At 44.0% G+C, this 27,252-nt stretch overlaps 1 protein-coding gene across 3 annotated transcripts in view; it reads left to right on the top strand.

Moving 5' to 3' along the window:
- Positions 1-27,252, top strand: part of ATXN7L1 (ataxin 7 like 1) — a 160,863-nt gene that overhangs the window by 96,412 nt on the left and 37,199 nt on the right. For all 3 annotated transcript variants that reach the window (XM_060244735.1, XM_060244733.1, XM_060244734.1), the window contains 2 exons: positions 11,483-11,766; positions 15,087-15,169. In XM_060244735.1, the coding sequence (XP_060100718.1) occupies positions 11,483-11,766; positions 15,087-15,169 (367 nt within the window). The remainder of the gene's footprint in view (positions 1-11,482; positions 11,767-15,086; positions 15,170-27,252) is intronic.

Below are 27,252 nucleotides of genomic sequence, written 5' to 3'. Positions count from 1 at the left end.
TACTTCAGTGGCTTATCAGTAATTTCTGTCTTTAGAAACTATTTGTAAAGCAACTACATGGAAGTTGGTGCATTCTTTCACTAGGCACTACACAGTAGATGAGTGGGCCTTGGCAGAGACCACCTTTGGCTGCAGAGTGTTTCAGCATATCATCTAGATGGGAAGCTGACTCCCACCCTGGGGCACAGTGCTTTTTTATGTCCCAGGAGCAGGGGTGGAATTCTAGCAGGGGCTCCTTTGCATATTAGGCCACATAACCCTGATGTAGCCTGTCACGGCTGGGGCCGGGTCAGGCAAAGTCCAGAGGCAGTCCGAGGTCTGTAGCCAGTAAGCAGGAGGGTCTGAGGCGCCAAATCCAAATCAGTGTACAAGTATCGCAGGTCCGAGGTCCAGAAGCCGAGGTCAGGGAGTCCAGAAGTCAAAAGCCAAAGTCAGGGAGTCAGGAACCAAAGTCAAGCCGGAGTGGATGCTAGGATGTCAGGGAGATGACTAGTTGCTTCCACAAAGCCTCCTCCCAAAGCCCACAGCTATATAGCCCTCTGCTGGCTGTTGCCCGTTTGGGCTAATTGCTGGCTCAGGGAGGCAGCCAGGATCCTGTCATAACTCAAGCATCCTTGCTCTTAGGAGGGCCAGAATCCTCTCAGAACTCAGGGCTCAGGGAGCGTCTTGCTTGTGAGCGTGCCGCCCTCCTCCGATCCCTGAGGTCCTGCCGGAGGCGGTCACGCACACGAGCCACCCGAGAGGGCGAGGCAGGGGGGCTGGGATCTTCTCCAGCAGGAGGCAGGGGCACTGGTGCAGGTGGCAGGGGCACAGTTTCCTCGTCAGACTCAACTTCCTCTGCAGGGTCCCCAGCACCCATGACATAGCCAATCCTCCAAGAGCTTACAAAAAAGAGCTTTGTAAGCTCTTGGAGAGTTGGCTACATCAGGGGTGTGTGGCTTAATATGCAAAGGAGCTCCTGCTAGAATTCCACCCCTGCCCAGGAGTGAAGGACTGTCCCACTCCAGAACTACTGGATAACAAAAGATTTGTCTTCACTTAACAAGAAGCTTCCTTTCTCAGTGGTCCAGGAGTGGGGCAGTCCTCCCCACCCAGTTGTTTTTGGGGTAGCTTCCTTAGGATGATCTGAAGAGTAAACAAAAAAGTCAGAGCTTAGGCCCATTATTTGGGACAAAGGGTGTGAAACAGTACCTGTTCGATGTGCTTTTCCTGTCATGTGTTGTTGCATTATTAAACATGTTCAATTTTAGTACAGCTGGGAGTGTATGTTTGGCATTCCTTAAGTGTTGATGTAGGGCATTCACAACTTGGAGATGACTGGGGTGTTCCCAGGAGACAGGCCATTTCCCCTCTTGGATCACTTCAAAAGAACTGACCCTATTCCATAGGAGGAGCCCGTTCCCAAGAGTGAAAGACTGCCCCATTCCCGGATCACCAAGAAGGGAGCATCATGGTAAGTTAAGACAAATCTTCTGGTGTCTCCTACTTCTGTCCAGTGAGAGTTGGCAACTGTTTCTCTGTTGTACAGCTGGTTTCTGATTTTTCTTCTTATCATCTTCAATGGGCAAAGGATGGAGTCAGCAACAGTGGTTTTTGCTTATTGTCTTATGGTGGCATTATATAAAAATTGTGTTTGATTTTCTTAATTGGAGGATCGCTGTACTAGGAATCAGTAGTAATGGTAAAAGGAATAGCTTTACTTTCTACTGTGCCTATTCATTCCCTTGTGTGTATGCACAGGAACTGTAGCTGTTTTGCTTTCCTAGAGATGCTTCAGTCTAATTTTACCTCTGTCAGTTCATATAAGACGACACCACCATTTTCAGGCAAATGTGCAATTTATTTAGATTGCTGATTAGTTCAGCTAGAGCCATCGCAACATTTTTTGTACCACAAGAGAATATTATGTCCTAACTGTAGTTTGTGCTTTCAATGCTAAGGCTTCTGGACTCTTAACTGTGTTCAGGAGGCATTTGGATTACTTTGGTAACAGGAAATATTGACTGCTCTTTGTTACGCTTTTATGCAGCATTCTGGGAACCTCAAAATGTGTTGCCTGGATAATTTTGCTGCAGAACTAGGAGAAATGTCTTTGAAGGCTAAAGCACGGCAGCGTTTAATTTAAAAATCAAAATTTTAAAATCTAATAGTGAAACAGACTTTTTGAGTCTAACTAGAACTGATCCTTATAAATACAATTGGGATAGAATGGTGGAGAATAAACCTAAATATAACAAATGAAATTATGGTTGCCCTGGGGAGACAGAAACTGAGCAATTTGATAAAATGTAGTCTTGAAGAATCCAGATTACAAAAGCACGACTATTAGTGCCCAGAGAGTGTGTTCTATTTTTGCTATTGGCATTACCTCTCTGATGAAAATGTCAAAATATTTTCTTCTGCTGAGAATATTAAGACCTGCATTTTTATTAGCATGTTTGAATGCATTGCCGTCTTCAGTTTTAATGGGAAGATACCAAGATAGACCATTTTCTGATAGATTATATTTCTGTGGTTCAGACTAAATAGACTCTATTGACCATATAGTGTTAAATTGTCCTGTGTTTTCGGATTTAAGATCAAACTTAATTATCCCCTTATTTGAAACTGTCTGACTCTGCGGATGAGAAAATTTCTTGGTTACTAAGAAATGTAGAAAACCAAGTCACTGTGCAGGTGGCCAAATATTTGGCAGCAGTTACAGCGCAGTGTATTTAAAGAGCCACCTGCCTGCCTTGTTTCATCTGATTGTGTTCTCATATTCATGACGATAATTAAAAGAACAGGGGTTGGGTTGCGTTGGGTTGGGTTGGAGTTAGATTACTGAGATTTCCCACCTCCTCCTCTGAATAGAGGAGAGAGTCTTCTTGGAAGTATACTGTTTTCATAGTTCATACCAGTTTATGCAGGCCAAGTCTCCTAAATGCTCACTTTACAAGTGAAATATAAACTTGAAGGATACAGGGGTTTTGCTGTTGAACTGTAAGCATTGCAAGTAACATGGGCATAATCAGTGCCTGGCAAGGAAAAGCAGTAACAAACTTCACAATGATCTGACTGTTCTGCTAAGTGTGCTGTGGATTATGGGTCTGACGAATATGTAAGCTTCTGAAAGCACTTTGACAAGTTCACTTGTGGGGTCCTTGAAAATTCTACAGTTTGGAACGTGATGAGTATTCCTTCTTACCATGCAATAGAGGGAGCAACTGTTACCTGATCCAACTGTAAGGAATTAAAATACTGGTAAACACACAGCAGCAGCGGTGTTTCAGCCATGGAAGATTTCAGATGGGTAATTGGTGTGACTTGGAAACTGATACCTACCTCTACGTGATACTGTCAAAGCAGAATATATTGATGGGTGGCACGACCAAGTTATGAGGCCTCAATATCTTCAGCCTATGACAACTTCTCCGTCCCGTAGTAGAAATGAGATTGCTTAAAAATGCCTAAATACAGCTGAAGTAACAAGAACAAAAATACATGAAGATAAGAACTGGTAAATACATGGTACTTGAGGCAGTAATGCGTAATGGTTGAATTTATAATAAAACTGATCTGCATGGCTGTTAAAAAAAATTCCTTTTCAAGTATACCAGTATGGCCTTATGCCAGCCATTTCATTAACAGTTACTCCAGTCTAAACCAATTATTTTAATAGGCTTAAACTGGAGTAACTCTAGATAGGATTGCGCTGATGCTGTGTCCTATGAATCTGGGGAAACCAAGTAATCAAAAGAGTCCTTTGTCAAGATTTACAAAGTAACTGCAAAACTTTATGCATAATTTCAGAATTCACTGATTAGTTAAGTCTATAGTTAAAGTATGGAAATATTTTAAACAAGGAAAGAGTTTCTACCCTAACAGGCCATTTTCACCCATGACTGTCTTCCCTCAGCTTTACTATGAATGTAAATACTTTTCATTGTCTGCAGCAGGGGAGTCAAATGTCCGGCCCACCCAGGGCATTAATCAGGCCTATGGGGCTCTTTTCTCCCCCCCTCCTGTCCTCACACTTTGAAGTTTGGAGGGTGCCTGCTGAAGTTCCCAGCTTCTTCTCCCTTGTCTTTGCAGACTGAAGCAGGAAGCAATTCTGGGCTTGCAAAGCTGCAAGGAAAATGTGGAATGGACTTTCCATTAAGGTCTCTTAATGGAGACCTTAATGGAAAATCCATTTCATGTTTTCCTTGCAGCTTTGTCTGTGCTGCAATGTATTTTAATAGAGTGTAGCTCAGTTTCACTTTTTAGTGTTTATATGGCCAGTTAGAAGCTGTTCCTTTCTGGAGTTGTGTGACCTTGCAGATAGAATTGATGCTTTGAGCCAGCATGTCTCTGCTTAATGGACCTTAAAACTGGTGCCTAGTAAATACTCTAACATGGAAACCCACAGCCAAAGGGGGATATTACACTGAAGAGCCATTGCCAATTGAGTAGACCTGGGGGCAGGAGGAAAAGTTTGCAATGCTCAGCCATTTCATGTTTTCCTAAGCCCAGAGCATATTATATTTTTGGTTTATATTTTTAGTTTTTGCTGTGATGCTTGTGCTTTTTCTTGATGTTTAATTGTAAAAATTGCATTGCCAAAGCCCACTATTCCCCCACCTTTCCATTTTAGACAAAAGATCGCAAGAGTTTTAAGCATGTTTGTGTTTTAAGTAAAAAATAATTGTGTTTCTCTGTATCCTTTATAAAGTTTCTATCTCCACTACCTGGCATTACATTTTCTGATACACAAAGCCCCACAAAGTTCCATTTATGTCAGATCTGGCTCTCGTAACAAATGAGTTCGACACCACTGGTCTACAGCTTGTTTTTTGATACAGCTCCTGAACATGGGTGCCCCTATTTCTGCTGTGCTGTTTACAAGGTAGATAACATAAGTGTGTGTGTATGTGTGTGTAAAGTGCATTCAGAAAACAATAATTGAAACTTCAGCAAAATAATTAAAACTAGGGATGGGCACAAGCTGGGAAATCCTGGTTCAGTTTGGGGTTTGTGAAACGGGTGGCCCCAAACTGGTTTGTGGTCTCCCTCGTGATGCGCACATATAACTTCCAAGTGGCATCAGGCAATGTCCCATGTTACCCCAAAGTGACATGAGCATGTTGGGCAGCATGCTTGTGCCTCTTCTGCACAATACAGGCGTGCTGGGGGCAGTGCCCAATGCTGCCGAGAAGTGGTACACATACATGGTGGGGGGAAACACCTGAACCATGAGTGTTCAAGGAAGACTCCTTCCTGAAATCTGTCTGGGACTAAACTTTGGCTCAGGTTCGGGTCTGTGCCTATCCCTAATTAAACCATTTCTAAAGTGCTGGAGTGCCTTTAGGCCACTGGAGCTAAAAATTTCAAACAAAAGTGTTTTGACTGGGCATCAGAATGAACTCCCAGTAGGTGCTTTTGGATATTCCGCACTGCACCTTGAGTGCCACTGCTGTCCGTAGTATCCTGCCTGATTTTATAAAGTAAGGAAATACCAGGTAAGGCCTCTGATCTCAGTAAATGGACAGGTTTTCTCTTCCTTTCTGTCCTCTATCCACAAGGCTAATACAGAATAAGAGCCTGCCTCCAAGTACTTTTATGTAGTGCTTTGAGTGAAAACTCTTTCTTGAATTTGACGATCTAGGAATAAGTCCAGATACAAGTATTAACCATAAGCCTTCCTACTGTCGCCTGCCCCTCCAAGCACAAGCATATAGAGCATCACTGTCCCAGACAGAGAGTTCCATCTATACCCTGTGGCTAATAGCCACTGATATACCTCTGCTCCATATATTTATCCAATCCCCTCATGAAGCCATCTACGCACGTAGCTGCCACCACCTCCTGTGCCAGTGAATTCCATGTGCTAATCACTCTTTGGGTGAAGAAGTACTTCCTTTTTATTTTTTATTTTATTCAGTAAATTTATATTCTGCCCTTTCCCGTGACGGGTCCAGGGTGGATTACAAACACAATAAAACAGTTAAAACTTACAATAAAATAATAAAACAGTCAAAACTCAACAAAAATAGCAAAGGTGGTGCAGGCACATTTTATAGATTAAAAACATATTATAGATGTTATAGATTTCGACCCAAAATCTAGTAGTCCAGATAGTAATTTAGTAGATCATTGTAGGGGAGGACAATAGATGGTATAAGCAGTGAGATGAAGACGCCTGCTTGCCTCAACCAAAAGCCTGGCGGAATAGCTCTGTCTATGGAATGGTAGTAAATCTGGTAGAGCCTGGATCTCCATGGGGAGCTGATTCCTCCAGGTCGGGGCCAGGGCCGAAAAAGCCCTGGACCTGGTTGAGGCAAGGCAGACGTCCTTTGGGCCAGGGATAACCAAAAGATGTTGATTGACTGATCGCAGTAATCTCCTGGGCTCATATGGGGAGAGGCGGTCCCACAGATATGTTGGTCCCAGGCTGTGTAAGACTTTAAATGTCAGTACTAGAACCTTGAAGCGGATCCGGTACTCAATTGGTAGCTAGTGCAATTTGCACAGCATCAGCTGAATGCTTGCCCTTAAAGGCAATGCAATTAACAGCCGTGCTGCTGCATTTTGCACCAGCTGAAGTTTCTGGATCAGCCCCAAGGGCAAGCCTGCATAAAGCGAGTTATAGTAGTACAACCTGGAAGTGACCATTGCATGGATCATTGTAGCTAAGTCCTGGGGAGTCAGATAGGGTGCTAGTTGTTTGACCTGCCAAAGATAGTAAAAGGCAGATTGCGCAACTGCTGTGACCTGGGCCTCCATAGAGAGGGAAACATCCAGTATCACTCCCAGACTCCTCACCTTCTGAGCTGGCACAAGAGGTGCACCATCCAGGGTGGAGAGGTGATGTCCAATCTTAACTTCCCTCGATTCAGGTACAGGACCTCCGTCTTAGTTGGCTTTAGCTTCAGCAGTTGTAACCATCCAGCCACGGCTTCTAGAGCCCTGGTCAGATGGTCTGGGGCGGAGTCTGAATGGCCGTCCATCAATAGATAGAGCTGGGTGTCATCTGCATACTGGTGACAACCAAGCCTAAAACCTCAGGCAATCTGGGCAAGGGAGTGCATATAGATGTTAAACATCATTGGCAAGAGAATAGCTCCCTGCGGTATACCACATTCAAGTGGATAGTGCAGGGAGGTCTACTCGCCAATCACCACCCTTTGTCCCCAACCACGGAGAACGGAGGAAAACCACTTTAAGGCTACCCCCTAAACTCCAATGTCGGCAAGGCGGTGGGTCATTAGGTCATAATCGACCATGTCAAACACTGCTGAGAGATCCAAAAGCAACAGCAGCGCTAACCCACCTTGATCCAGATGCCTTCTGAGGTCATCTGTGAGTACAACCAAAGCAGTCTCCATCCCATGACCAGGGCAAAAGCTGGACTGGAAGGGGTCAAGGAAATGTATCCTCCAGGAAAGTTTGGAACTGCTCTGCTACAACCTTCTCAATTACCTTTCCTTGAAACTGTAAATTCAAGACTGGGCAGTAATTGGCTAGGACCATTGGGTCCAAAGATGGCTTCTTCAAATCAGACAAATTACTGCCTCTTTAAGCTTAGCTAGAAATGTCCCTGATGACAGGGACAAGTTAACAATTTCAGCTAAGGGACCCTGGATACCATCTCCACCCGCTTTAACTGGCCAAGATGGACATGGGTCCAGAGGGCAAGTAGGCGTCACTGCAGACAAGATCCCGTCAACATCTTCCCAAGAAAGTCAGCTGAAGTGTTTCAACATAGGACCAGAAGACGGACAACGGGCTTCCAGGTCCCGTACTGTATCAACTGTGGAAGATTTTAGTGAAGAGTTAAGACCTTATCTGCGAAATAAGCTGCAAAAGCCTCACAGTCAGTGTCCTATTCCCTAACTGTAATCAAAGATTGAATTGTTCTAAACAATTGAACTGGGTGCAATTTCGCAGACGCAATGGAGACCACATAGAAATAAGAACATAAGAGAAGCCATGTTGGATCAGGCCAACAGCCCATCAAGTCCAACACTCTGTGTCACACAGTGGCAAAAAATGTTATATACACACATACACTGTGGCTAATAGCCACTGATGGACCTGTGCTCCATATTTTTATCTAAACCCCTCTTGAAGGTGGCTATACTTGTGGCCGCCACCACCTCCTGTGGCAGTGAATTCCACATGTTAATCACCCTTTGGGTGAAGAAGTACTTCCTTTTATCCGTTTTAACCTGTCTGCTCAGCAATTTCATCGAATGCCCACGAGTTCTTGTATTGTGAGAAAGGGAGAAAAGTACTTCTTTCTCTACTTTCTCCATTCCATGCATTATCTTGTAAACCTCTATCATGTCACCCCGCAGTCGACGTTTCTCCAAGCTAAAGAGTCCCAAGCGTTTCAACCTTTCTTCATAGGGAAAGTGCTCCAGCCCTTTAATCATTCTAGTTGCCCTTCTCTGCACCTTCTCTAAAGCTATAATATCCTTTTTGAGGTGCGGCGACCAGAACTGCACACAGTACTCCAAATGAGACCGCACCATCGATTTATACAGGGGCATTATGATACTGGCTGATTTGTTTTCAATTCCCTTCCTAATAATTCCCAGCATGGCATTGGCCTTTTTTATTGCAAACGCACACTGTCTTGACACTTTCAGTGAGTTATCTATCATGACCCCAAGATCTCTCTCTTGATCAGTCTCTGCCAGTTCACACCCCATCAACTTGTATTTGTAGCTGGGATTCTTAGCCCCAATGTGCATTACTTTGCACTTGGCCACATTGAACCGCATCTGCCACGTTGACGCCCACTCACCCAGCCTCAACAGATCCCTTTGGAGTTCCTCACAATCCTCTCTGGTTCTCACCACCCTGAACAATTTAGTGTCATCCGCAAAATTCTTCTTGGTGGACTTCACTGCCTTCTCATAGACCTTCATAAACATTCTATAAGAAGTTCTGGACTCCTTGCCATAGGATCACCGCCACACTCACTCTCGCTGTCTGAGCTGCCGCTTCACCCTCTGCAGCTCCAGGGTATCCTATGGGGCCGCTTTGGTATGGCAGCAAAAAGTGTGCCGGGGGGGGGGGCAATGTCGTCAACGGCAGCAGAGAACCGGGAATACCAATAATCTACTAGCTCATCTAATGACCCGCCAGGAGGCATTAGATCCTGCAGAGCCTCCCGAAGCGGCTCTGGGTCCAGTTGGCTCTGCAGGCGAGCACAAATCTGCTCGCTGCCTAAACAGGAGGAGGGCTGCAGGTCCATTTGAACTTCCGGGTCATAATGATCTGACCATGGAACTGTATCAACAGCTATCAGATCTGGTGTTATCCCAGCCCCAGAAATCAAATCCAGCATATGGCCGGCCGGGTGCTGGGGACTGATATAATCTGACTGAGTCCTAGTGTCTCCATGGATGACACTCGGTCCTGGGCCTCCGAGGATGCCGCATCATCGACATGAACATTGAAATCCTCCCGGATCAGCAGCCTAGAGAAGTCCAATGCCCAGGTTGATACTGTGTCCAGCAGGGCAGGCAGGCTCTCTGGGAGTGCATTAGGTGGCTGGTACACCACCCAGATAGCCAAACTCTCCTCAGCCTCCCGTACCAGACCAACATTCAATGCCAGCTATGTTCGGGGCAGGGAGCCCCCTGAAAGAAAACGACTCATGAATGAGCACTGCAACCCCACCCCCACCCAGTGGTCTGAGATTGGTGGAGGACCAAGAACCCAGGTGGACCAAGCTGGTTCAGGGTGATAGTCACACATGCCAGATATATTTGTTGCTCTACAAAATATCCTTTTTATCTGTTCTAACCCAACTGCTCAGCAATTTCAGTGAGTGCCTGCGAGTTCTTGTATTGTACCTTCTCTATTCCATGCATGAACTTGTAAACCTCTATCAAGTCATAGCCCTCAGTCACCATTTCTCCAAGCTAAAGAGCCCCAAGCACTTTAACCTTTCTTCATAGGGAAAGTGTTCCATCCCTTTAATCATTCTAGTTGCCCTTTTCTGGACTTTTTCCAATGCTATAATATGTTTTTTGAGGTGCGGTGACTAGAACTGTACACAGTACTCTAAATGAGGCTGCACCATCGATTTATACAGGGGCGTTATGATACTTGCTGATTTGTTTTCAATTCCCTTCCTAATAATCCCCAGCATAGTGTTGGCCTTTTTTTTATTGCAGTCGCACACTGTCTCGACATTTTCAGTGAGTTATCTACCACAACTCCAAGATCTCTCAGTCAGTCTCTGCCAGTTCGAATCCATCCATGTGTTTTTATAGTTAGGATTTTTAGCCCCGTTGTGCATTACTTTGCACTTGACCACATTGAACCTCATTTGCCATGTTGACACCCACTCACCCAGCCTCAACAGATCCCTTTGGGGTGCCTCACAATCCTTCCTGGTTCTCACCACCCTGAACAATTTAGTGTCATCCGCAAACTTAGCCACTTTGACGCTTACTCCCAACTCCAAATCATTAATGAACAAGTTAAAAAGCACCAGACCCAGTACTGAGCCCTACGGCACCCCATTGCTTACCACCCTCCGCTGTGAAAATTGTCCATTTATACTCACTCTCTGTTTCCTATTAGCCAGTTTTTAATCCACAAGAGAACTTGTCCTTTTACCCCATGACTATTGAGCTTACTTAGGAGCCTTTGATGAGGAACTTTATCAAAGGCTTCACCTCCTGCTACCCCCCACTTTCAAACCCTTCTTTGCCACTGCAATGGCAACAAGGCTGTGTTAAGCTAATCAATGAGTTTGTTTATATATCAGTGTACAGTAGTAGCTGAGCAGCACGAGCAAGAAGAGACGGGATGACTCAAGGGGCTAACACTCTTGAGGTGTTGAATTGTCTGCTCAGTACCACATTCTGAATGTCCACAGGCAGGGGAATAACACGTATGGGCTGGGTAACATCCAGAGATGGGAATTAATCTGAGTGGACAAACTGTTGATTTGTATAGATAATGAATGCTCTAAGTGGTAGAGGTAAGATATGTTTATCATGTTGTTTTAAAAGGCTTATTAGAGAATTATGACTTGTAGTCACAGGACTTTGAGCTATATACTTCTTTGCATATTCAGTGTTATGGTATGATTAAAGAGGGATTGCTAAAAGAGACTTACCTCTGTAAAGCTATTTAATTTGGGTAAAATGTGTCGATATTATTTTTAATTCTGTTGGTAGAGTCCTGCAGTGTCCAAACCACTGGTCCTAGTTGTGGGGGGGGGAGGGGGGGTAGAAGTGCTTTAATCCATTGGTAACTTATTTTTTTAAAAAAAACAACCAAACAAAACCCTGTTTTCAGATTTTATGGAAATACTTTAAAGTGTGAATGCACAGGCTACTGAACATACCAGCTATAGGTTGGTTTCAGGTGTAGTGTATGTAGACTGATATCATATCAAATGTGGAAGCAGATCAAGAGACTGTATGCAGTATGGAAAAAGAATTATGTGGTGCAGAAAATACATCTTGAAGACTTTTTCCCTTTGGTTTTTCAGTGTTCCCGTTCCTATAGTCAGTCTAGAGAAAATCCCTAACCTAGTGAAGGCAGATGGTGCGAATGTTAAAATGAACTCTACAACCACTACCACCATCACCACCTCCTCAGCGTCATCATCTGCCATACCTGCTCCAGCCTTGGTTAAATCTGCTTTGACATCTAAATCAGTGCAACCATCACCAGAAAAGATTCTGAATGGCAAAGGAGGCCTAGCTCCGTCAGTAGATAAGAAGCACCAGAACAGCACTAAAACCAGTAACAAGCCTTACAAGAGACTTTCAGGTACGTGGCTGTTGCAGCATGACTCTGAATGAGATCCTCTTGTTCTTCATTTAGTAGCATTTTGTTGCTTAGCAATTCCACATACTGCCATATTGTTTAGTGACTGGCTCTTTTCCCCTCTCTATACCCAGGCCATGAGTGAGACATCCAGGCTACATAAGCTTAACTGAGCCCCAGATTTCAAATTAGTGGTCTGTTCTTAATTTGGCTGTGGGTGCATTCACACGCACCAAATAACGCACTTTGCAACTGTTTTTTTACTGTGTAAGAATAGCAGAATCCACTTGCAAACAGTCACCCTGTGAAAGCACTCAAAGTTTCATCATAGAGTTTTTGAGGTATAAAAAATCAGAAGTGGTTTAGCATTGCCTTCTTCTACGCATTGCTCTCAGGGTTAGCTGAAGTGTCACTGCTATTGTCTGCGAAAGACCCTCCACCAGGGTCACTACCGCTGTTGCTCGGTAGCTCCCCTTCGAGGATTCTTTGGCCCCCTCACTTTTTGAACTCTCCGTTCTCTTCTGCTGATGTGATTGATTCCTGCATGGGACGGTTGCATCTTGATCTGGTGATTTATTGACCATTCTGCTTCAAGTGACTCTGCTAGGAGGTTAGGCTTGATGGAGTCGAAACTAAGGACAAAGTTAGAGTCCACTGGCACCTTTAAGACTAACAAGGTTTTATTCAGAGTGTGAGCTTTCCTGTGCAGGCACACTTCCTCAGACAAACTGGAAAGAAGCTTGCCAGTCCATACATATAAGACAGAAGTTGAACAGCAAATTAACATACAATATTATTAACTATTTTAACAGGTGCAATAACAAGCTAAGTTTATAAGATCATCCTTGTTTAAATTTAATTCCAGGGGAAAACAGTGAGGCAAGTAAAGATGTCAGAACTGGCGACAGATGTGTAAATGATCTTTCTTAACTATGAAGTGTTAAGAGCAATCAGTCTGACCCTGCTGTTACCTGTTAAGGTTCAAAGGGAGGGAGGGGGGAACAACATCGCAAGGACATGAATGTGTCACAGTTGGAGAAGTGTCCTTGATTGTGAGAGTCTGTCATTAGGTTTCTTATTGTAAAGAATGAATGATTATAAATTTATAGTCTGTTGTCATGCTCCATTCGTCTCCCCTCAAGCATGGGTTAAACAAACAACATCTTTTCCTGAGAGGTGTTCTGTCAGAGATCTACTCTGATATGTTGCACAGTATTACTATGCATTAATAAAAATAATACGTTAGAATACAGTGGATGTATAGTTCTATTTGGTGAGAATTTCCTTCCCATAATGGAAAGAATAGTGCAAGTTGCACAGGCCCTGTGTGTGTGCTCAAATACTTGTTGTCTCAAGGAACATTAACAGCTGCGTAATTTCTGTCCATGAACATTGCTTTCAGTGGATTGGAGCCATGTTCTTCGGAGGGGGTGGTATTAGCATGCTGCTTCAGAGCTGCATTCGTTATTGCCATGCTATCCATATTGTTTCTTGTTGTTGTTTCCCTGTTGAATTGGTCAAGCCCAAATGGATGGCTGTTAAATGCCATTTTGAGCCTGTGGGCACCTTCGGAATTGTGACACAACATGGTGGGTGCAACCACAAAATGGCTACCATAGGAGACAGACACAACATGGTTGCTGCCGCTTACTTGAAATCACACAGTGAAGACGCTTGTGCTGTGGTAGCAGCTGCTGCCAAAGCAACATTTTTAAAATGATGTGAAGCCAATCTCCAATGGCCAGTCAGAAAACTTGCTGGGGAAGAAACCCCAGCTGGCCCCAGCCACTGTCTAAAAACACTTGGTGGGTGCCAGAAAAATTGATGGTGGGCACCTTGGCACCCACAGATTCCATGTAGGCGACCCCTGCTCTAGATATTTTAAAAAAAAAATAGAAAAATCTAGATCTGTTCCAGACAGTGTAAAACAAAATGTCTCTTCTGTTTATAACATAGGGTTGCCAATCCCCAGGTGGGGGCAGGGGATCTTCCGGTTTGGAGACCCTCCCCCTGCTTCAGGGTCATCAGAAAGCAGGGGGAAGGGAGGGAAATGTCTGCTGGGAACTCTGTTATTCCCTGTGGAGATTTATTCCCATAGAAAATCCTGGAGAATTGATCTGCGGGTATCTGGGGCTCTGGGGGGGGGGCTGTTTTTTGGGGGTAGAGGTACCAAATTTTCACTATAACATCTAGTGCCTCTCCCCAAAATGCACACCAAATTTCAAAAAGATTGGACCAGGGGGTCCAATTCTATGAGCCCCCAAAAGAAGGTGCCCCTATCCTTCATTATTTCCTATGAAAGGAAGGAATTGAAAAGGTGTGCCGTCCCTTTCAATGTGATGGCCAGAACTCCCTTTGGAGTTCAATTATGCTTGTCACAGCCTTGATCTTGGCTTCACCCCTCATGTCTCCTGGCTCCACCCCCAAAGTCCCCAGATATTTCTTGAATTGGACTTGGTAACCCTATTATAACAGAAGGTGTGATCTACTGACTGCACTGTTGAAGTTTAAACAGGAATCCCCTTTTTGTGAAAATAACTGATTTTTTTCAGCAGCATTATTTTCCAGACTCGGGTGTATTTGGCGGGTTCACTATTAACTCTTTTTTTTTTTTTACAAACATCTGATGTTACTCTTCTCAAGGAGGTATAAAACCAGTGGATACCACTAACTAGTTTTGTTAGCTTAGTTCAAAGGCAGCAAATTACCTTAAGTCTTTGTGTAAAATGAGTGGCTCTTAGCATTCAGTGCTGTGATTCTTTACTGAAACAGCAAAAGCTTCTCTTTTTTAGATAGTTAATGCCCCAAGAAGGAGGCTTAAGATCCGCCCCTCCATATACTTGTTTTCCTGAACTGAAATGGCCCTTGGGAGTTGTGGAAACCTTTGTGAACTGATGGTGCAAATAGTAGCTCCCTGAGGCAGATTCAGCTTGGGAAAATGGTGTGTGTGTGTGTGGGGGGGGGGTTCTTTAGTTCTCTGCCTCCATTTTGCATGGTTTCAGTACAGATTGGTTCCCTACCCCTAAGAGACATGAGTTTCACTGAGAGGTACCAGTGCACATCTGCTTGACAAGACTGGGGGGTAGACCTATAAATAGTGTAACACATAGTTAGGTTCTGAGTTGATCATCCCAAATATATTCTGTAACTTAACTACTTGATTGGGAAGGCTAAGCAGTCCCATTTATGAACAAAGGCTAGTGTCTTTTAAGGATAGGCATAGTTAAAAGTTGTCTTCTACATTTCAGGTGCTCCCTCTTCTTTACATGGTCGAATGTGACTGAAGCATATTAATCTGTGTTCACTATATTTATTTTACGCAGAAAGAGAGTTTGACCCAAATAAACACTGTGGAGTATTGGATCCTGAGACAAAGAAACCCTGCACAAGATCACTCACCTGCAAGGTAGCTTTGGTTCTTTTCTGAAATAGGTGATGCTAAGCCATTTTTTGGGGGGTTTAGCCAGTGTTGATCAGAGTAGTCCTCCTTCTGATGGAGATATTAACCAAGTAGTGAGTTGCCATATATTATACCAAATTGAGCATTTTGCATCATTACTATTCAGCAACTCAAAGTGAAGCCATAACAAGGTAGACTAGATCCAGACAAACTTCATAGCAAGTGTTTGGTCTCTCTGTAGTTAGTAGTCATCAGGGCTTTTCTGGGGGGTGGGGGGGAGGGGGGTGCGGTGGAATGGAGTTTCAGAACCTCTTTGTAGAAGCAAAATTCTAAAAAAATATATGTTTAAAAGTTCATGAGGTGCACGTGTGTTTTGCTTCATTTCCCTCTTGAGCGTTCCAACACGTCTTTTTCCAGAAAAGAAAAGGACTGGTAGTAATTGAAGGTTGACAGCTGATTGGCATTCCTTTAGCAACAGCGTCTTCCTTCAAGCAGAATTAAATGAATCACCCTAAGCACTGTCGCTTAAATAAAGAATCACTAAAGGGGATTGGCTCTGCTGGTTCTGCCATTCCAGACAGTGAACGTGTGGCGTGTCCAGCGGCACAAGTGGAGTTGGGAGTCACTTGCACCTGCCCCTGTTCACTCTTCCCAGCTCCAAGTAGCAGTGGTTTGAATTGGATGGGACTGCACACTTCCTTCTGATTCCGGCTGACCTGGCCCCAAAGGGCTGCAGAAGATGCCTGCTGTAGCCTCCTCTGTGAGGACCATTCCATCTTAGTTCCCTGCACAGTCGCTTGGATCAACCGGACAATGGAGCAGCCCTGATCATACTACAAACTCCATTGTCTTTTTTTCTCCTTTCCAGGGAACTCTTAGTGTGTGAATATCAGCATTTCGAATTTATATACTGCTTTTACAAGCTTGCTGGGGGGGAAGTGTAAAAGACTGGGGAAGGCAATGGCAAACCACCCCGTAAAAAGTCTGCCGTGAAAGCATTGTGAAAGCAACGTCACCCCAGAGTTGGAAACGACTGGCGCTTGCACAGGGGACTACCTTTACCTTTTTATATATGTATATCTTGTAAGAGCCATTCATTGATTGCATATATGCCCCTAATACACTGGTTCAGTAGCAACTTTACCAGGCTCTTTCTAATCCTGCTATATCTAGTTTCCTTCCACTGAATTTATTGACAAGTTATCAACCTGTTTGGAAGAGGAGGCAATTCTGGATCAAAAACAGGCCAGATTCCAGAAGGGAGCTAGTGCTATTAATCATTGCTACACCCTCCAGTACTTGATAGACAAATATACTGATTTTAGAGGCCATGCTGGTCTCTAAAGCAGCCATTCATGGACCTCAAGGCTGCTTTTGACTCAGTACCTAGAAAGAGACTGTTGGAGAAGTCAAGGAATGCTTCTGTGGACAGAAGGTTATTATTTTTGATTGCTGCTTGCAGGGGGAAAAGAACCCCTTAAATGTTATTTCATAGCAAGAAGAGTATTGCCAGCACTTACAGTCTATGTTGCAGTTTAATTGAGTGTATTCTGCATAGATGATAAGTATTATAATTGTTTCCTTATAGTCTGTGTTTTTCACTTGAGTCAAGGAGGATTGCACAATTAAAGACTACAATAAAAACAATATAAAACATATAAATCACTATGAATAAAACTGGATTATAAAATTAGAGAACAATGCGCTAAAAAGTATTTTTATGTACAGTAAGACAGTATAATACAAGCAATGAATGCAACAGACCAAAAGCACAGTGTAATACATGCAAGGAACAAAACAATAAAAACTACTATACAGACACTAACTACAGCATTTTCCCCTACTGAGAGCCAGTTTGGTGTAGTGGTTAAGTGCGCGGACTCTTACATGGGAGAGAACCGGGTTTGATTCCTCACTTAAATGTGCCACTAGAGTTGTTCTGCCAGGCTTACAGTTGAGAGCAGTGACCGTTCCTCCATCACTGATTGGCCTCCCACCTTCTCTGTCTCCCCCTTCCCCTCCCCTGCCCCCTTTTTTCTATTTCTGATAGATTCAAGCCATTGACTCCCCTCTGAGATGCTATGCCATCTTTAGCTGAGTTTCCGGGTTGTATTTTATTGTATTTAGAATGATTAACGTTTTAGATTCTATAATATGTTTTTACAGTGATCTAACCTGATGGATATAAAGCCAATGAAACAAATAAATAAATTTGTTGAGGCATATGAACAGTGAAAATTTAGCTCCTTCAAACAATTATTGCAGGTTTACCAGTCTTCTTAAATTTCAGGATGCATTGAACATGTTCTGGATATGCTATCGAAGTGGAATGTATGGTGCTTTAGAAAACAATAAGTAAACAATTCTTGGTGATTAGCCATGTTAGTCTGGACCAGCAAAATATAATGGCAGCTTAAAGTCCTTAACAAATATTTATTCTGGCATGAGCTTTCATTCAGAGCTTTCTTCATTGGATGCACTTCTGTGCCACTTGACTGAATTTTGCTTTACTAAAGAGAGAATTTCATGGCAAGAAGTCATTAAGCTTCATTAAACAGTACTGAGAGCCGTTGTGGTGTAGTGGTTAAGGTGCTGGACATCTGGGAGGAAAGGAAGAAAAGGAAAGGTCCCCTGTGCAAGCACCAGTCGTTTCCAACTCTTGGGTGACGTTGCTTTCACGGCAGACTTTTTAGGGGGTGGTTTGCTATAGCCTTCCCCAGTCATCTACGCTTTCCCCCCAGCAAGCTGGGTACTCATTTTATCAACCTTGAAAGGATGGAAGGCTGAGTCAACCTCGAGCCGGCTATCTGAAAACCCAGTTTCCACTGGGGATCGAACTCAGGTCGTGAGCAGAGCTTAGGACTGCAGTATTGCAGCTTTAACATTCTGCGCCACGGGTTCAAATCAATGGTCCCCAGTGGAAGCTGGGTTTTCAGGTAGCCAGCTCCAGGTTGACTCAGCCTTCCATCCTTTCGAGGTCGGTAAAATGAGTACCCAGCTTGCTGGGGGGAAAGCGTAGATGACTGGGGAAGGCAATGGCAAACCACCCCGTAAAAAGTCTGCCGTGAAAATGTTGTGAAAGCAACGTCACCCCAGAGTCAGAAACGACTGGTGCTTGCACAGGGGACCTTTCCAATGGGTTCAAATCCCCGCTCTGCCATGAAAGCTTACTGAGTGACCTTGGGCCAGTCACAGGCTCCTCAGCCTAGCCTTCCTCACAGAATAATACTTGGTTGGTCTTAAAACTTTGTTGGTCTTAAATGTGCCACTAGACTCAAACCTTGTTCTTCTTCACAGGGCTGTTGTAAGGATGAAATAGAAAAGGGGAGAATGTTGAAAGCCTCTTTGGATCCCCATTGGGGCAAAAAGTGGGGTAAATAAAAAAATGAATACATTTATATGGCTGACGTATTAGCCAATATTAAATAAATTACAGAATGACAGTTTCCTGTTATCGTGGCAAGAAGTGATCTTTGTGGTCTCTGTGCATCACACCCATGGGATTAGGGCACCTGTGCCAATCCTGATCAGTACTCTGTCACGCCTAAGGGATATCCATGCTTTTCCCCAGGTGACATGCACAGAAGCCCCACTGTGCTTGCCCACCAGAGTGGGCACAGGCATCCTGCCAGTTCTGATTGGTTTATCTCTATTGCCATGGTTAGTATCTTCATTTTTCTTCAAGCCTTTGATCTTCTTTTGTTTTTTTTTTATCTTACTTTCCTAGTCCGCTCCATCTTTAAGAAAGAGAGAGAGAAGAAGGGTGAGGGTCAGAGAGACAGTGATTCCATATAGCACCCTCCAGGGCCTTCCTCTCCTCACCCTTGCCCCCAGCTAGTACCTTCTACTCGCTTATGGGAAAGCATTGGGGCTTCTTCAAGCACTGCATGAAGTGCAGAAGTAAAATTCCATTGCTTGACAGCCACCCCTTTTGTCTTCTCTGCCTTGGCAAAGCACATCAGATTGACACTTCCACTCACCGTGCTAAATTCTCTAAACAGACCCGGAAGAATAAGAGCGGCTCATCTCTAGCATTGCTAGAGTCAGCCCTCTCCCCAATCCCAATGGCGTTGACATCCTCACCACAGACTAACGTACCTTCGCAATTGGTGGCCTTGACTTCAGCTGGCATGTCGACTTTGGGAGACCTCATTTCCCAGGGCCATACCCATTCCAACGCTGACTACCCCCTGAAATTAGCGGGCTTGATATCTAAGTCGAAATTCTCTACACCTGCTAAAAATGAGCAGGGAGGATAAAGGTCAAAGACTGGCAAAACCAAAAAGCACAAGAGGGACTCAGAGAAACACTGGAAACATGATGGTTCACAGTGCACCGAGCCTACCAGAAGCCTCTACCTCAGAAACCAATAATCTCTCTAATCTCCCTTCTGATACAACTCTTTGCATTACCAATTCATTAGCTAAGCCACTCTGAAGACAACCTCGCTTCCAATGCAGTTGATCCACGTTACTGAGTCAGAGCAAGAGATGGACCTAACACAGCATTCTCCCTGATCGTGATCCCAATCCTGAAGTGGGGAAAGCACTCTTTCAAACTGACCATGCAACTCCAACCCATGGCTTCAGGCTGAGGGACTGTTCTCCTCAAGTTCCAAACCATTCCCGTCAACCAGATCACAACAAGAATCGATCACCACCATTTAGACCACCATTGATCCCATCTGTCCCCTGGGACCAGTGGCAACTACAGTATCTCTGCAGTGCATATCTGCCCCAGCTGCGCAGTCCTTGGGATTTGGACCAATATTTGTGTTCTCTCATCATTCACAAATGTCCCATTATGCACAAACCAAGTCACTTCCACCAAACATCGGCACCGCCAGTTCCACACTGAAATACCCATCCATCCAGACCTACCTAACTGGCAGACAAATCTCTGCTGACCACATCTCCGATTCTGGACCCGAACTTGCTGCCAAATCCTCACCCGTCAGAGTCCTCCAAAGCTGATACTGCATCTTCCGCTTCAAATGCCGACTGCTCTGACTGACGATCTCCCAACACACCAGCCACACTACAGTCACTGAAGTCTTCAGAGGATCTCAAATCATATGGTGAACTTATTAAGAGAATGACACACACTCTGATGTTATCTACAGTTCAACCTCAACTCACTTTGACTGATACAGAGTTTGAAACAGTTGGATATCTTCATAGCTATCGCTCTGCCAGTTACCAAAGTTTTCTGAGACAAGCGACCAAAGTTTCCTGAGACAAGCCAGCATCCACATCTATCTCTTCTAGGAGACTTGACCGTATGTACTGTGTTGAAGAGACTGGTGTTGAGTTTCTTTTTTTGCATCCGAAACTGAACTCTGTTGTGGTAAACTCATCCTCCAAAGCCTGCCGGTTCCATTCCACTCCATCAGATAAGAAGGGTAAAAAGTTGGACGCCTTAGGCACAAAATTCTACTCTGCTGGTCCCCTTGGGATCAAGGCTTCTAATTACTCTGTCTGTATGGGCAGATACCAATAGGGCCTTTGGGAAACCATAGCTGCTTTACCAAAGGACAAGCCAGCTGCAGCCAAGGGTATTCAGAAGGAAGGCATGCTTCTCACTAAACACCAACTAAATTCCTCCAAACACATCATGGATGTCTTTGCCAAACATACCTGTAGACTGTTTTCTGTGCTTTGGAAAAATAAGAAATTGGGATGATATTCCCTCCCTCCATGAAGAAAGTCTTGACATTGACTGTAAAGCTGGCAAGATCCATTGAGGCGGTTCCTGATACGTCCTCTTTTGATTCCTCGTTGCACTTTGGAAATTTGTGGACTTTATTGATGATATTGATTCCTTTGCACGAGCACTTTATTGTAGTGAACCAATCCGAATGAACAAGATTCACTCTTGGCATTGTTTTGAAAACAGAAAATATACTTTATTAATTTCCTATGGATTTGTTGTGCTAACATTACTATCATTTAATTTGTTGTGTTTAGTGATTTCTTCATAGTTTGTTTCGGGTTGTCTCTGGAATGGTAGCAACAGGAACATGACCTTCTCTCCAGTGCCCCGTTTCACCACCTAACCCCTTCAGCTCTGATCACTACAGATGATTTTGTGCGTGGGGACAATGGCCGTCCCTCTACAGTCAGCATCACATAAATTTCCTCGAGTTACTGACCATAAAACATGCACTACAATCCTTCATCCTCTTATCTCCCTCACAGACATCATCCTCACAGACAACACCACAGCTCTCAGTTATGCCAACCATCAGGGAGGGACAGTACCTAGGGGACTCTGCACCCTGGCTATGGACATATGGTTGGATGGCTTAGTGCACAACTCTTTTCTCCCACCTCCTAGGAGCCTCCCCACACAAATGGGAAATCAACTGGACTTAATTTCCAACCAGCCTTTCACACCTGGGGACAACCTGAACAGGAAGTATCCACGCGCCTGAACAGGAAGTATCCAGCATTCTGTTTTAGAGGAGGATCAGACTCCACTTCCCTAGGGTGCAGTCTTCTCTTTCCATGGAACCAGCAACACCTCTACATGTTCCTACCACTTCCATTTCTCACCGAGTTGATTCACAGGTTGATGAGAGAACATCCAAACTGCATTCTACTGACAGCTTGGTGACTGTGTCAACACTGGTTCCCAGTAGTTATCCAGCTTTCCTGGAGAACCTTCCATCACTTTCCTCCAGCCACAGACCTCCTCCTAGCTCACAAGGGCAAGGTGCTACACCACGATACGCTCCATCTCAACAGGATAAACTTGTCTTCTTCACAGAGAGAGTACGATATGTCTTACTGAATAACAGGAAACAATCTACTCGTAAATCATATGAGTACAAGTGGGTTAAGTTTGTGGCATATGCCACTTCCCTTTTGACTTCCCAAGTTCAGGCAGGCCTTCAAGTTATCTTTGAATTTCTACTTTCCCTTGTAGACTCTGGTTTTAGCTGCTCTTCTCTTCAGGAATACCTTGCAGCTATTTCTTTATACCATGACATGATAGATGGTCATTCAGTTTTTTCTCATCCGGACATTAAACATTTATTGAAAGACCTACTTCAACTCCCCCCCCCCCCCCCCGGTCAAACAACCATCCCACCTTGGGACCTTCAGGGTTTTTTTACAGGCATAGCAGAGCATGGAGTTTTGATTGGATGATCATTCTGAAACAAGAAAAATAGATCAAACTGGCATTCTGAACAAGATTCAAAGTTGTTTTTTAATAGGATAAAGGTCAGGGTTTAGAATTCCAGGAGAAAGTTCGCTGCTGGGATGCAGTGCCAAGGTGGCCCAGGTAGCAGGGTCCTTTTCTAGGGCTGCTTTTTCATCCCAGGCTGTCCCTGGCAGAGACTTGGAAAGGGGAGGAGGAGCAAATGTATTTCAGTTCTTTGACATTTTTATTATTAAACAATTGGACAGAACTCAAACACTTTCATCTTGGGACTGGATTAATCTTGCATGGAGTTCTCTCATCTTGTATTTCTATTGTCACAGCACAGCTGACCCGAAGCCAGCCTTTGGGCTCTGAGTCACTCTGGCTACCTATTGAAAGATTAACTCTGCATTACCAACTTGCGCGCAAGATAGTGTTCCAGAGGAAGTGGTTTTCTCACATAACTTCTTTTTTTAATCAAGACAGGTTTATTTAGCATATTCTACATACATATCAATCCACACAAAAAAGAGAAAGAAGGAAAAAATGAAATATTCTGGGATGTGGAGTAAATTTTAACAGTAAGATTCATAAATACAAAAACTTACAATCCAGGGAAGTTTCAATAGAAAATCAGGGAATGTCAACATTACATCTCAATTTTGAGCGGAAAACTGCCTCCATATAACATTTTGGAATCTACGCCATACCAAAGTGGAAGGATTTCTACTATGCCCTCCATCCCTGAAATACCCGGGATATACCAACAATAAAAAAGAAAAATCTCCAAATTAACATGCAAACTAAGGAGAGTGGGGGAGGAAGAGGCCAGAGCAGTGGACTCACCATCCCAAATTCATATACATACTCTACAAAAAAAAAAATTGATTTTTTTTAATATTCTGGGAGATGGAGCAAATTTTAACAATAAAAATAATAAAAACAGAAAGTTATACAATCAAAGGAAGTGTCAACAAAAAATCAGGACAGGAGAGGTCAACATTACATCTCAAGTTTGTTCAGAAAGTTACCTCCACACAATATTTTGAAACCTACCCCATACCACAGAAGGAGGACCTCTTCTACACCCTCCTTCCCTGAAATACCTGGAATCTGCCAGCAGAGGGAAAAAACACTCCAGAGTCACATACTGATTATGAGAGTCAGAAGAAGAGGCCAGAACAATGGACTCACCATCCCAAATTCATATACAGTCTATGGGGAGAAAGGAAAAGGCCAAAGGCAGAGGGCTCACCTTTCCAAAATCACTTCACAGATAAAAATGACAAGTAACTGACAAGCAAAACCAATGACACTACAAGACAAACTTACCAAACCACTCCCTACCACAGTGCCATCATAACAGAGGGAAAGAAAGATAATTATTCAGGAACAGTTTTAATATTAACTGTATAACATTTCTGTTAGCTAACTGTATTCATGGCTGCTACCTTTTTAATTATAGTGTATGTGTTTTGGAGCAACAGAGCTTAAAGATTTCTGCTATAGTAGTTGTCTTATCATATTCATATACATACATGCACACGCACAAACACATGTACACATACCCCCATGGAATTGGCCAAATCTGGTGCTTCCATTGGCTGTGGTGTGTGCATCAATGATTGGCACATGAATTACCAGTCAATTACTCTCCCGTGCCATTCACTGGTTCTGCTACTCTCACTCACTACCAGCTCCAGGACAGACAAGGATTGGGCCACTGGGGAAGCTGCTAGGCTGTGGCTGTCGCTAGGCAACCAACCTTGGTTCTCTCAGTAAAAAGCAACCAAGCATGGTTCTGTCACTTAAAGGTGAGGGGAGGCCCTTTCAAGGCCAATTTTGGCCTTTGAGGGAGAACTCATTGGGGCCAGTCCTGACTAGGGCTGCCAGTTCCATGTTGATGGGAAATTCCTGGAGATTTTGTGGTGGAGTTTGAGGAGGGGTAGGGTATGGGAAGAGGAGAAGCCTCAGCTGAATATAATGCCATAGAGTCCACTCTCCAAAGCAGTTAGTTTCTCCAGGGGGAGACAGATCTGTTGTCTGGAATTTAGGTGATCTTCAGGTTCCGCCTGGAGATTGGCTACCCTAGGCCTGGCAGCACCCTTTGGGTGATGATGCCACCAGACTGGCATGACTTAACTAGGCCTGGCTGCTTGCTACAGTTCAACAGTAGTCCGCCCCCCAATGACAGCCAACGTGACATACCAGTTACCACTTCAGAGCAGGGTCTGCCAGATCCAGGTTCTTGCTGTGGAAGCTCTGGGTGATTTCGGACCAGTCACAGATATGCAGCCTAACCTACCTGACAGGGTTGTTGTGCAAATCAAAAGGAGGAGAGGTGAATGATGTAAGCTGGTTTGGTTCACACTGTGGAGAAAGACTGTATTTTTTCTAGGTAGAGGCTGCAGGGAGAGGTGAGATGGAAAGTTGAAGTCAGATCAATTCCCCTACAGAAAACGGCCACCTTGGGGGGGGGGGGGGGTAGGAAGACAACAAGTGTGGGGGGCCCACTTGCCCAGAGCCTCTTTCTAGAGCCCATTGTATTTTTCCTCACAATGGGCCTTATTCCTAGTTCCTATATATTTCTACTCCTAGACTTTTTCTGATTTTTATTAGTTCTTTGTATGTTCTGATTGCTATACTTACAATGCTTCCTCAGGAGGGTTATATTGGATTTTAAAGTTCCTAATCCATTCTTCCTGCCGTGCTATAAGCTTCTTCGTGGCCTTCCTGCATGTCTCGGCCTTCAATTTTCTCTTCATTGTGTCAGAGCTTTGAGGATTTTCTGGATGTTCAGAACTATTCTGTTGCTCAAGAACCACAAGTATCTCTTCCAGGAACTGTGCTGACCCTTTAACCTCCAGATTGTTTTCTTGCTGTTCATGCATCATTGAAGATATTTTCATAGCCACCAAACTTCTGTCAAGTCACTCCCTCATCTCCTCCTCTTCCGTGCCCAATTTTTCCTCCTCCTGTCCTGCTGCCCCTGCCATTCTCTGGGCATCTGAGGCTCTACCAGGCCTGCCTGGAGAGATCACCAACTCAGAAGGATGGAGTGGTTTTAACAGTTAAGAATGGATTCTTCCATCTATAAAAACCCTGTGAGCTGCAATTCCATAGGTGGCAAGAAATCTTTACATTCTCAACAGCATCATGGGAATTTTTGGACAGGCAAATTCTAAATGCAGTCTATGTTCACTAAAGTGGTAGGCAATCTGTCAGCTTTTACAAGGTTGATATATTGTATCTCAGTTCTTAAATGCTGTCTTAAAATAAAGAATGGCATGTTTATTTCTCCATCGGCCACAATTTTTGTGGTTGTAGGAGATATGCAAAACCACTTGGTTTGTTTAGTATCCAAGAGAGGGATTTTCATTTAGTTTCTCACATTCAAAGGGAGAAAGTCTGAATCTGGTTGCAGTAATGACCTCTCCTCTGCATTCCCCTCCTCAACATTCAACATAGCAGGTGGGTTTGGGGTTAAGTAAGAAGATCTACCTGTATTTTCTTATTTTCTATACGTTGGTGTTGGGTTGTTTTCAGAGGAGAGTAGGAATCAGATGGTCTACCTCACCTTTTCTTCTCTATTGTTGCTGGAAAGCTCTGAAAAACTAATTAAACTGTTCTTGATACTTCAATGTTGTAGCCACCATGTTATCAGAAACTGGGCGTTTGGCCAGTAATTGAATACAAAAATAAGCTTAAGAACATAAGAGAAGCCATGTTGGATCAGGCCAATGACCCATCCAGTCCAACACTCCATGTTACACAGTAGCCGAAAAACCCAGGTGCCATCAGTGGGGCAGGACACTAGAAGTCCTCACACTGTTGCCCCTCCTAGCACCAAGAATACAAAGCATCACTTGCCCCAGACAGAGAGTTCCAACGATATGCTATGGCTAAGAGCCACTGATGGACCTCTGCTCCAATTTGAGCTGTTCCAAGTTCACTAAAAGTCCAAATATTTTAGTTGAAACCAGTTAAATATTTTTTGAATGTAAATAGATAAAGCTGCAGGCTAATGGTGGTGTTATCTTGTCACCATCTTGAAAGTCCTTCGCCAGGAATGGAGGGTCCTCGTATTATTTCTTGAATTCACCGGGACCTTCAGTTGATTTTGAATAAGCTAACATGGAAGCCAGCTTTTATCTTGGAAAACAGCCTTCTTGGTGGCCATCACTTCAGCAAGGTAGGTGGGGGAACTCACGGCACTTTGTTGTGGCCCCTCCCCTTACCTTCCGTTTCATAGGGAGTGAGTCTCCTTGCTTCCAGATGTGAATTTCCTTCCAAAGATGGTTTTGGAGTTCCAGCTGCACTCTGAAATTTCGCTTCCAGTATTTTTTCCTTTGCCTAAAGATGACAATGAGAGATCACATTCTCTGGATATCCATAGGGCTCTCCTCTTTTTCCTATGGACCAGAGACTTACACAAAGACCCTACTTTATTTGTCTCATATGCCCCTTATAAAAGAGCATGTAGAATATCAGCACAGAGATTCTCTAAATGGCTGGAAGAGACTATTAAACTGTTCTATCTTCTAGCTAAGTGCCCACTCCCAGGTCCAGTGTGTAGCCCGAGGGCTTTGGCCATGTCCACAGCATTTCTCTGAGGCATGCCACTGCAGGAGATCTGTGGGGCCACCAACTGGCCCTCACCACATACCTTTGTGAAGCATTATGCTTTGGACATCTGTCTTCACCAACACATGATGCTGGGCAGTTGGGTGTTAATCTGCTTGCCCCTGAGCTCCCACCAGCATCCTCCTCCAGGTATGCTTGAGCTTGCTATTTCCCCAAGGGTGTGATGCACAGAGATCACAAAGAAGATAAACAGGTTGCTTACCTGTAATGGATGATCTTGGAGTGGTCATCTGTGCAGTCACACCACCCACCCTCCTTCTTGCTGCTGTTGGTCCTCTAGTTCTTGGGATCACATAGTG

This window comes from Heteronotia binoei, chromosome 8 (assembly GCF_032191835.1).
Source record: "Heteronotia binoei isolate CCM8104 ecotype False Entrance Well chromosome 8, APGP_CSIRO_Hbin_v1, whole genome shotgun sequence".
Classification (NCBI taxonomy): Eukaryota; Metazoa; Chordata; class Lepidosauria; order Squamata; family Gekkonidae; genus Heteronotia; species Heteronotia binoei.
The sequence above is the reverse complement of the archived record's forward strand: the minus strand, read 5'-3'. Positions and strand labels throughout refer to the sequence as shown.